The sequence below is a fragment of the Ahaetulla prasina genome, chromosome 2 (genome assembly GCF_028640845.1).
Source record: "Ahaetulla prasina isolate Xishuangbanna chromosome 2, ASM2864084v1, whole genome shotgun sequence".
Lineage (NCBI taxonomy): Eukaryota > Metazoa > Chordata > Lepidosauria > Squamata > Colubridae > Ahaetulla > Ahaetulla prasina.
The window spans coordinates 9,070,082-9,082,267 of record NC_080540.1 but is presented as its reverse complement, the minus strand read 5'-3'; the positions used below and the strand labels follow the sequence as shown (position 1 = coordinate 9,082,267).

The following is a 12,186-nucleotide window of genomic DNA, read 5'->3' as shown; positions in this document are numbered from 1 at the left end:
TGTGAAAAACGGTCCTAAGTCACTTTTTTCAGTGCCGTTGTAACTTTGAACTGTCACTAAATGAACTGTCCTGAGTAATTGTTTTAATTTCTGCCTTCTTTTGGGTCGCTTAGAGCAGGCTTTCTTCGGATAGCCTGCCCTCGGCCATGGTTACCTGAGTTTCCCTCCAAGCACCCCAGATATCCAGGAGCAATTGAAGAGTCCGGGATTCAGGAAGCCCAGCAATCCTGATTGATTTAAAAAGGAAAGCAGACCAGTTGTCAAGGTTCTGACAGATGCCCCAATTAACTCATGAGTGTCCAGCCAAGTTTCAGAAGGAATCCAATGATTTATTAGGAGCAGCATGTCAGCATCTACTCCAGTGAGGTCTGCTCTGCTGCATGTAAGTTACGGCTCACCTTTGACCCTGTTCTCCCCCTCCTTTCAGTCTGTGTCATAAATCACATTCTCTAATGAGATACTCCTGCGGCCGGGCTTTAGTAATCTGAGATTCAAAGTTGGAAGAAGGTACCCCCTTGCTTGTAACCTATTGAAGGTTAGAAGCTGCTTCAAACCAGGTTCTTATCCTGGAACCTGGCACCATCATTATATATATAGTTTGTGTGTATGCAAGTCTTGGCTTATTTGGGTCTTTTCTCGTATAAGGTTGAGAGTATCTTGCCAACATTTCGACGAGGTCCCACTTGTTATCTTCAGGCTGGTGCTTACGGCTTTGTGCTTGTGCGAGCAAAGCGTGGTCGGAGCTGCCGTCTCTCTATAAATACTGGTGGGGAGGTGTGGAGTGCTGGCTTTGTTGCTGTAAGCGGGTTGGTTGGCTGTGTTGTGTGGCCTTACCAAGACATTATAAAGTGGTATTAACACTTCACGTGATATATATATGACAGAAACCAGAAAATGCCTCACAATAGCAGCTAAAGGCAACTCCTAGAGAGGCAGGAAATGCATCTCAGAATAGAGTTGTCTACACAGCAGACATAACCACTGTAACAATTAACGCTGATAGGAAGCCTTCTGGAGAGCACGGAGGTCGTTTCAATGGCCCCAGGACTACAGAAGTGGCCGTTCTCATTGTCGGTCAGGATTTGTCAATTTATCAAGCCCAATCACATAGTTCTGTAGCGAAGCACGGTTATCCAGCTGTAGCGAAGCACGGTTATACACACACACACACACACACACACACACAGAGTATGTGTGGCGTCCTTACCACTGAGCAAGAGTTGGGAAATGAGATTTACATTACCTTTTTATTATTAAATTCATTTATTATTAAACTGAATCGCTGCTCATCTCACAGTTTGAGGCAACTCTGAGCATCTTGCCTTGCCCTAATGTTCATAGCAACACTGACAATACTCATGTTTACCTGTCAAAAGCTACTGATAATTGTAACATAATACATTTTCTTAAAAAGAACGTTTTCTACTGTACATTTTTTTCTCATGTTAAGGCAGCAAAACAAAGTTTGACAGTTAACAGTTAACAGAGTTGGAAGGGACCTTGGAGGTCATCTAGTTCAATCCCCTGCTCACGCAAGAGACCTTTCCTAGGGATTGTCACTCTTCTGTGCAACAGTGTGGCAAAAGAGCAGCCACCTCCACAAGTCCACCACATAGCCCAGGGACACTGAAAATGGTAACTGCTTCCAGGACACAGTCATATGTCCCAGGGATGTGTCCTCCCTTCTGTCCCCAGCATGAGGATCAGAGATCTTCATAGGTAAGGAAGTGGAGGGTGTGAGGGATGGAGGGCTGTGAATCAGGAGTAAGGGGATCTTGGGGGGCAGGGGAGAGGCCTGTAGGGACCCTTGGGGGGAGAGAAAGGACTGGGACCATGTGGAAGGGCTGAAGGGACACAACTGTTAGGAAACAGAGCACAGGGTGTCTTGGAGGGTGGGGGAGGCCTAGGGATGACTATGGCAGGCATGCCTGGCCCTGCGTTAGGCTTCCAAGAGTTTTCCCCAACGTTGAGGTAGCCAGTGTTCTGCTTAGCCACTTGCACATTAAATTAATAGCTGCCTCAGGAAGAGCAGGGAGATTCAGGTAGTTAACAAAAGTGATATCACTTAACAGCCGTTGCAACATGCAACTGTAATTGCAAGGCCCATAATAGTTCTATCTAGAGGACTATTTTTCTGCTGGCTGAAAAATTCTGGGGCTTAAAATCGGGGCAAAACCAAGCTAGAAGACTGAAACTCCACATGTGGGTCCATCATCAACATAAAAAAGCACCATCCAAATTTCTTTTTTAAGAATTCCACTACTTCTGCAGAAGTTCTGCTGATAACTAGAAAATGGCAGTTAGCCATTTTCCACTTTCCCTTTCTCTCCACCTACAAGTTTAATCCAGAGAAACATTTGAGTAAAAAAAATCAGGCCAGAATTCAAACAGTCAGTTTCTCATCTACACTTTGTGAATGGGAGATCACAAATGAAATTCAAGCCTCCTCTAAACTCTTCAACTGTTGCTGCATGTGAATTTCCTTGTGCGCAATAAGGGATGATTTATGCTTGAAGTAATGTCCACAGACTGGACATTTGAAAGATTTCTCCATGGTGTGAGTCCTCTGGTGTCTCACAAGGTGGAAATTCTGACTGAAACCTTTTCCACAGTCAATACATTGAAAAGGTTTCTCTCCTGTGTGAGTCCTCTGGTGTATCATGAGATGGGAATTCTGACTGAAAACTTTTCCACAGTCTGGACATTCAAAGGGTTTCTCTCCTGTGTGAGTCCTCTGGTGTCTCATGAGTTCGGAATTTCGACTATAAGCTTTCCCACAATCTGGACATTCAAAGGGTTTCTCTCCTGTGTGAGTCCTCTGGTGTCTCATGAGGTGGGAAATCTGACTAAAACCTTTTCCACAGTCAGGACATTCAAAAGGTTTCTCTCCTGTGTGAGTACTTCGGTGATATGTAAGGTTAGAATTCTGATTGAAACATTTCCCACAATCAAGACATTCAAAGGGCTTCTCTCCTGTGTGAGTCCTCTGGTGCATCACTAGGTGGGAATTATCCCTAAAACGTTTCCCACAGTCACAACATTCAAAGGGTTTCTCTCCTGTGTGAATCCTTTTGTGTTTCAATAGGGTGGAATTATCATAAAAACATTTCCCACAATCAGGACATTCAAAGGGTTTCTTTCCTGTGTGAGTTTTACGGTGTTTCGCCAGGCCGGTATTATAAGTAAAGCTTTTCCCACAGATAGGACATTCAAAGGGTTTCTCTCCTGTGTGAGTCCTCTGGTGTTTCACCAGGCTGGAATTATTACTAAAACGTTTCCCACAATCTAGACATTCAAAGGGTTTCTCTCCTGTGTGAATACTCTGGTGTCTCATGAGGTGGGAATTCTGTCTAAAACCTTTTCCACAGTCTGGACATTCAAAACGTTTCTCTCCTGTGTGAGTGTTCTGGTGATATATAAAGTAGGAATGCTGACTGAAACTTTTTCCACAGTAACAACATTCAAAGGGTTTCTCTCCTGTGTGAGTCCTCTGGTGTATTACCAGGCAGGAATTCTGACTGAAACGTTTCCCACAGTCAGAACATTCAAAGGGTTTCTCTCCTGTGTGAATACTCTGGTGTCTCATTAGGTTGGAATTATGATTAAAACTTTTCCCACAGATAGGACATTCAAAGGGTTTCTCTCCTGTGTGAGTCCTCTTGTGTATTACCAGGTAGGAATTCTGACTGAAACTTTTCCCACAGTCACAACATTCAAAGGGTTTCTCTCCTGTGTGACTCCTCCGGTGTCTCATGAGATGGGAATTACAACTGAAAACTTTTCCACAGTCAGGACATTCAAAGGGTTTCTCTCCTGTGTGAGTCCTCTGGTGTTGAATCAGGGTGGAATTATTACTAAAACGTTTCCCACAGTCAGGACACTGAAAGGGTTTCTCTCCTGTATGAGTTCTTTGGTGTTTCACCATCGTGGAATTATCACTAAAAGTTTTTGCACAGATAGGACAGTCTTCTTTGGGTTTCCTCTGGTGTATCACCAGGGTTCGAATTACAACTGAAAGTTTACCCACAATCAGGACGTTCAAAGCATTTTTCTCCTATGTGAGTCCTCTGGTGTATCTTGAGGCTGGAATTCTGACTGAAACTTTTCCTACAGAAAGGTCATTCAAATATTTTTTTTCCTGTGGAGTTATCTGTTGTCTGAGATGGACATTTCTAATGAAGCTTTTCCCACAATCTAGACACTCATAACGTTTCTCCCTGAAGTCAATCTGCTGATGTATCACCAGGCTGGAATTGTGACTGAATTTTTTTACATAGTCAGTACATTCAAATGGTTTCTCTTCTTTGCGAGTCTTGGCTGCTTCACCAGACTGGAATTCTCACTGAAACGTTTCCCACAGAAAGGATGTTCAAATGGTTTTATTCCTGCTTGTGTGTCCTTTAGTGTTTCAGGTCCTGGAAATTTCCAATGAAACTTTCACACAATCTGCAGTTGCCATGCTCACTATAGCATTTACTGCATTGGAAGCACTTTTATGGCTTCCCTCTTGCATGGTTTCTTCCATGAACCACAAGGGAGCTACACTGACCAGTTTTTGCTACACTGAAATAATTTGTATGGCTTTTCTCCTGTCTAGCTCCTCGCTGCATAATCAGCTGTGATTTGAAAGCTGTGCTTTTCCACAATAGGAAAATCTATGGAGCTTTCCACAGCTGATATTCTTGAGGTCAAAAATATGGACAATGCCTTGTTTAGTGGTGCTTTCATTCAAGCCGTTTTCTTCCTCATGGGGAGAGGCCTGCGTTCCTGTCTCCTCTACGTGGCTTTACTATTGACCTTTTCCTCCCCACTGACTTCCAGATATTTCCCTTTTTTTCCTGATTGAAAAATAATCTCCTTTGACTTTTCATGTAACGTATCCTTGAGTTCTGCATAATCTTCTTATTCAAGCTTGAAATCTTTCTTGATTTTCTCTTTGTCTAACAGCTGCTGATTTGTGCGGTTTTCTGAAAAAACTGGAAAATATTTTGATTTCTGGCTTGATTTTCTTCCCTTTTCAACATTGCTTGTTATTTACAGTTGTCCCGAGTGCTCTTAATGCCATCCTCTTTGTCTGTAAGATTCAAAGAAAAGTGTAACTTTTATTGTTTATAAAATGGTTAGAGATGTGAAAAAAGAAAAAAAGTATATATTACAATGAAAAAGCAAACATGCCCCAATGCTAGAACAGTCTCTTATCTTATTCATCTGGGTGCAGCTTCCCCCTCTCCTTCAAGTGACTGATCAACCCCTCCCCTCTGACCCCCATTGCCTGCTATGCTATGCAAAGTGCTTTCCTCCCTGAATTCAAAAGCATGCTGTGCGGCTGGTGCTGCCACCTGAAAATACTTTCCTCCCTGGTTCCCCGAAGCACATTGGAGGGAAACCAGCTGCTGCCTGAAACACGGCTCTGCAAATTGCATTGGGCCAACTGATGGCGGTGGGGAACCAGCCGCTGTTGGCCCAATGTCTGCCCTGAGCTGTCTGCTGGGCGGCCAGAGGGGAAACCAGCTGTGAACTGTGGGGCCCGCCTTATTTACCAAAGCCGCTGGCCGTCCTGAAGAGGCTTGTTCCTCAGGCTGTGCCCCAACCCAGATCCCTGCCGCCTGGAACCACCCGAAAATGCGACATGCTGGTGGGTGGACAGTCTTTTGGGGGGTAAAAAGGTGCACCTTATACTCTGAAAAATACGGTACTTAAAAAGACTGAGAATACTTGTTGGATAAGCTTCTAACTTAAGACCACTGGAGATTTAAATAAAAGATTGTTGATTATTACTAAACCTATGAAAGTGACTTGAAGAGGGTGGAAAACTCCCTGGTGCACCAAAATTGAATAGACTGTCTATTGATGAAATATTTAAAACTGTGATCTGGAAATCTTGTAAGCTAAACGGAATGGAGCCATCTCAAAGCAGGAACTACTTGATCACATGGACCAAATGTGGATTGCATAGCTCAATTGGAAAATATAACACAAGAGATTATGAGCAAAAATTTGAATAATGAAGGGAAAATTCATTCATATCAGAAGAAATGGGAGAGAAAGCAGAAGTGAGATGCCAACAAGATGAACATAAGAACAAGGAAGAGATGTTATGTTATGATACCACGAAAATTAATAATGATTAAGAAATTAAAACAGGAGGGAAATAATGTAAAAATTTTAAAGAGGGAATGGGAGAAACAGAAAGAGAATTGGGGGAAAGAGAAGGGGCATGGAATAGATAGTTTTGAAATCAGATAGAGGGAAAGGTAGAGGGAGGAAAAAAACTTAGATTATATAGTCAGAATATTGATTTTAAAATAGAGGGAGAAAAAGGCTTAACAGACAAACACCGGAAGCAAATTTTTTAAAAAAAGACTAAAAACTCAGAACGGCCAAGAGAGGATGGATAAGAGGGCTAAAAAGCGTTAAAATTATTGTTGAATATATATTAATAACGTACACCATTGTTAGAATTATATAGGTTGGAAAATTACTTTGTAAATTAGGTAACTAGAATTTGTATGAGGGTATTATTAAATATGTATAAAAATATGATTAGCTGTGAAAAGCTAAAATTAAACAATTTGAGATCAGACAATGAAAGAATATATTTAATGAAAACATGTGTAGTAGAATTATAAGGATTGAAGGATTGGAAAGAATATGAATATGAATAGATGTACACTAAATGCTTGAACGCTTGTGGTTGGAACTAGAAGTTTATACTGAAATATTGAGTAATGAAAGAAGGAAGGATCATTCCTTTGAATATTAGAGTATAGGAGGAGGGGAAAAGGTTAAAATAGAGGTAGAATAAGAGGGGAATAGTAAAAATAGACACTAACATGTTAAAATGGATGGAAGAACTATGAGAAAGTTTAGAACTGAAGGACGATAGTAAAGATTATGTGTTAACAAAATGAAAATGAAATGTAATTATTAGGAATAATAATGTTATGTTTATTTGTATTGAAATATATGATACCCAGATACCACACCATTCACACAATGAAATGTATAAAATAAAAAATAACAAACTTGAAAAAAACACAAATTCTTAGCAATGCAAAGGACTATCATCAATTATATCTTGAAGTGCTGGGGATAGATTTTATAATTGCAGACATATCCCTATAGAGAGAAATACAGATACATCTACCTACACATGTATACGTGGAGAAAATCTATGAGGACCCAAATAGCTATTTCTTGGAAAATGCTGAATTAAGCATAATTGAACCTGGATGGGACAGGAAATACGATATTTATTGGCAAGACATGGAAATAAAAAAAACAACACTGAACGGTTGGATTGGGACAGAAGTTTCCGCTCATTCCAGTGACGGAGCAGCCACAACCTCTGGAGGGAAGCCACTCCCAAAGAATCAACTTTAATTTAAAAGAGACTTTTTCGATCTTCCCACCAGCAGAAAATTGCAGCCACCAGTTTCACAGCCTGCAGCCCCAGTGGGCTTCCATTTGGGGAGGGAAGGAACCTGCAGCAGCAGCTGACCTGCTTCAGCCCAGTTGCTTCTCTGCTTCCAGGCCGTGGAGGGAACCGAACAGCCCGACTTGCTCCCGGACTCTCCTCCCACCTGCCCTCAACTCACCTGCCAGCCGCTGCTTCGACCCTGGGAAGATCGCAAAAGCCGCTCTGCCCACCACCTTCCTCCCATGAAGTCATCCAGAAGAGGAAGTTCCTCCGGGCTTCTCCTCCCCTGCCCACCTTTCTAGCAGGACAGTACTTGATGGTTTTAACTCTTTAAACGCAAGACTTTAAACTCAGAGCCTGCCTACTGTAGTGTCAGCTTTCTAGGCACAGATGTTGTCCGCTTGACCTCCATCTCCGGACAGGAAACGTTTGTCCCGTCTGTACTTAAGCCGTGGCGCAGATGTTTTCTCTGATTAAATGCTATCAAGTCGTTTTTCACTTCTAGCAACCGACTTTTGCAACTGAGCCAAGTGAAATAGTCAAGTGTGATGTGCTGAGCTATTAACCAGAATAGAATAGAATAGAATTCTTTATTGGCGAAATGTGATTGGACACACAAGGAATTCGTCTTTGTGCCGAGCTCAAAAGTTAATGACCTTTTTTTTTTACAGAATTACAGAATCAGCTTTCTCTGGGGTGTCTCTCAGTGGAGAGCAAAGCCTCTCTACACCCTAAATCTTTATGACTTATTTAATGTGGCTCCCAAGGATTTAGGATGGGGCACCAAACCCTCCAGGAAGCCAGCTTCACTCCTGTTGGCCAGGGCTGCATCCGAGAGCACCCAGCATGAAGCTTGATTCCTGAAGGAGGAAATTTTATATCTGCAAAATATTAAATGCCCTGTGTAAATTCTGTAAATTTACTTGTGGGGGGAGTTTCCATTAGGTCACAGATAGAGGAAAATATGCAGCAGGGCCTAGAAAATGGGGGCTAAGAAAGAGGGGACAATATAGAGTAGAAGAAGAAATTTTTCTAAAATGCACGTAAAAGAAAAAGGGAAACTAGAATATCCCACCAAAGCACATGGCTGACTGATCACCAGGCTACGCTGCCATTTTTAATGAAGATCTAGTAAGGTTTAGATGGTGATAGTGGCTTTTTAGCTATCGGATCTAAGCTCTGTTCTACGGAGGAAAGTAAAATATAAGAACCTCAACATATACAGGTAGTCCTCAACTTACAACAATTGAGCCCAACATTTTTGTTGCTAAGTGACACTGGACACGGCAACTGTCCTAAATATAAGTTGGCTGTCAATCGTCCAAACCTAAATCACATGACAATGGGGATGCTACACACAGTCATAAGTGTGGAAAACGGTCCTAAGTCACTTTTTTCAGCCCTGATTTAACTTTGAACGGTCACTAAATGAACTGTCCTGAGTAGAGGACTACCTATATTTTATTCTTTTCGTTCAGGAATTTAAGATGGAATACAGAGCACTTTCTGGGTAGTATGCTGTCATTTACAGGGTAAATATCTCCCAGACAGCCTACCTACCTACTGTGACATACTTTTTGCCTCTCAATATTCCATAGCTCATAGAAGGCGTCTTTATGTCTGACCTAATACTGAATTAGAATTCATGGCTTTCCATCCAGCATCCTTGAGATTTATCTCGGAAATTTGTTTTTGGTGTTTGGCCTTGGGATTTCCTTGGCAAGGGGTTTAGGAAGTGTTCCTCCTTTCCTGTTTCTTAGACCTGAGGGGGCTGACAGATGGCTTTGCACTTAAGGCGGGACTGGGACTGAGCGTTTCCTTGTCACTAATCTGGTGCCTTCACCACTACACCAAACCAGATCATCTTCCTCCCTACAAAATCTCCCCATTGAGCTGTTCCTGCTACTCCAATAGCAAATTCAAGTCTGCAGCTTTCAAGATCCAGTCCAAGATCTTTGCAATCGGCTGCTCCTTACTCTCCAGATAACGGATCTTTTTCATCTTTCAACCTGCATTTAGGACTTTTCTTGTGAGGAAATGGAGTGTTCTTCTGGGGACTGGTGGCTTCTGGTCTGATCCCACTCCTCTGGAGTTTGATGGTCTTCCCCAGCCAAGGGGGGAAACCACAAAAGTATCAGACCCTTGGTGCTGCTCTCACACCCCAGCCATCAAAGACTAACAAGGAGACAGGCATATCCAAGTGAAGGAGATCACAGTAGAAGTTGCAAATGAAACTGGAGATCCTGTGCTGAAAAACACAATGTAAGGACTTGCCTCTCCTCTCTCTTCAAGAAAGCAAATTGGAAAAGGAGAGCTTTCAAAAGGAAACTTTTATTGAGTGATAGCAAGTATAGCAAGGCAGGATCTGAAGTTCTCGCTCAGAACTGTTAGGTTAAAAGTTGTAGAAACCCCTCCCTTCTGCCCAGTCCAAGGGGAGCCAATCCACAGGTGGGACATTGTTGTGAGAACTCTGAGTTGAGAAGGTGGTTAGAAGTTGTTCTCAGGCGCTGCTTGCTCCTTCCATTGGAGCAAAATAAATGGCCACAGGCAATTCCTCCCCCCTTCCATTCCCAAGAAAGTACATCAAAGTTGAGAAGAGCAGAAACAGGAAAAGGTCATAAAATGGCATTCAGGCCCTCCCCACCAGAATGGCAGCCTCCCAATAAGAATCTAGGGGGACCCGACACACAATCCCTTTTTTCCTTAACTCAGTATTCCTACAGCTCTTCTCCATGGTCACCTGTAGGGCAGAACAACCTTTACATCTGAAATTTTACACTGCTTTTGTCACTCCCCCAATATATTTGGTATTCATGTGGTTTCTTCCACCTGCGCACCTCATTCCTGACACAATCTGAGCAGGCATGCTGGGTGCACTGAATTTCTAGAATTGTTAGGAAAGGATTACCTCTCTTCTCAGCTCGCTTTCTCCTATTAGGGGGAGCCACAATCTCTAACTAGAGCCTGAGTGTTCTTATCATGAAGTTATGCTGCCTGGAGAATTCTGGGGCTGAAAATCTGGAGGATACCCAGGGAGACGAAGACTGGGGCTCTGCATGTGGCATTTCTGTCATTTATTATGATAAAAAAGGCAAAGAATGCTCCTAAAAATATTTTTGCAGAATTGTACAATTTCTGCAAAAATAAATATCCAGCAACTTGTGCTGCTAATGGCCAGACAATATTATCAAATGAACATGTTCCATTTTTTTCTTTCCTCCTTCCATTCCCAAGAAAGTACATCAAAGTTGAGAAGAGCAGAAACAGGAAAAGGTCATAAAATGGCATTCAGGCCCTCCCCACCAGAATGGCAGCCTCCCAATAAGAATCTAGGGGGACCCGACACACAATCCCTTTTTTCCTTAACTCAGTATTCCTATAGCTCTTCTCCATGGTCACCTGTAGGGCGGAACAACCTTTACATCTGAAATTTTACACTGCTTTTGTCACTCCCCCAATATATTTGGTATTCATGTGGTTTCTTCCACGTTCACACCTCATTCTTGACACAATCTGAGCAGGCATGCTGGATGCACTGAATTTCTGGAATTGTTAGGAAAGGATTACCTGTCTTCTCAGCTCGCTTTCTCCTTATAGGAGCCACAATCTCTAACTAGAGCCTGAGTGCTCTTATCATGAAGTTATGCTGCCTGGAGAATTCTGGGGAAGAAAATCTGGAGGATACCCAGGGAGGAGAAGACTGGGGCTCTGCATGTGGCATTTCTATCATTTATTATGATAAAAAAGGCAAAGAACACTCCTAAAAAGATTTTTGCAGAATTGTACAATTTCTGCAAAAATAAATATCCAGCAACGTCTGCTGCTGATGGCCAGACAACATTATCAAATGAACATGTTCCATTTTTTCTTCTTTCCTCCTTCCCATCTAATACCATGACATATTTGATGACAAAAAATCAGGCATATTCTTTGTACTCAAATTAAAAAGTCAATTTCTCAGCTGAACTTACAATGGGATATTTGAAATGAAATTCAAGCCTTCTCTACACTCATCACTTAGGGCCTCAGGTGGATTTTCTTGTGTGCAGTAAGGGTGGAAGGCAGGGATGAAATCTAAAAATTTTCCCTACCAGTTCTGTGGGTGTGGCTTAAGTGGTGGGCGTGGCTTGGTGGTCAGATGGCTTGGTGGGCGTGGCCAATAACAATAAATAATAAAAATAATAAACAAAGTATAAAAAAACAATTAAGAGGTACCAAAAACCAACTTTCACACTTTACACACACACAACACAACTGACTCACACACAGTGTAAAAGCAGCTGCACTTCACACTTCACACAGCCACAAAAAGCTCAAAAACCAACTTTCACACTTTACACACACACAACACACACACACACACAATATGCCACATACAGCTTTCTGAGATTTTGTGTATTTGTGTAATTAGAGTGAAACGCTACAGAAACACACCAAATCTCAGAAAGCTGCACAAATATTTTATTTTATTATTTTATTTTATTTTATTTTATTGTGGACTTCAAATCCCAGAGTTCCTCAGCCAGCAAAGCCAGCCAGTTGATCACCGAGGAAATAGATTAGCTAAGCGATTGATTCTGTCTGGCTGAAACTGAAACTGCTTTCGGGCTGGAAAAAGAGCCATGTGTTCATCAGTAATCAGGTAAGTGCCTTAGAATCTCTACTCTTACTTGTAGAAAACATGTTTTCTACAAGTAAGAGTACAAGTAAGGTTTTTTACTTTTAAAGGCCTGTTTCGGCTGAAGCAAAACCGGCTTTTAAAAGTA

The 12,186-nt window shown here is 42.0% G+C and overlaps 1 protein-coding gene across 1 annotated transcript; it reads right to left on the bottom strand.

The window, feature by feature from the left end:
* Positions 1–1,176: 1,176 nt before the first annotated feature.
* Positions 1,177–8,071, bottom strand: LOC131193493 (zinc finger protein OZF-like). Its single transcript, XM_058173723.1, has 2 exons — positions 7,599–8,071; positions 1,177–5,074 (listed from the first exon to the last, which is right to left on the bottom strand). Exon 2 carries the CDS (start codon positions 3,923–3,925, stop codon positions 2,438–2,440), a length of 1,488 nt encoding a protein of 495 aa, XP_058029706.1. The 5' UTR covers positions 3,926–5,074; positions 7,599–8,071; the 3' UTR covers positions 1,177–2,437.
* Positions 8,072–12,186: the final 4,115 nt, after the last annotated feature.

What these genes read in the sequence shown, in the direction of transcription:
- LOC131193493 (XM_058173723.1), bottom strand. Translation starts at nt 3,925, where the DNA reads ATGGTGAAACACCAAAGAACTCATACAGGAGAGAAACCCTTTCAGTGT.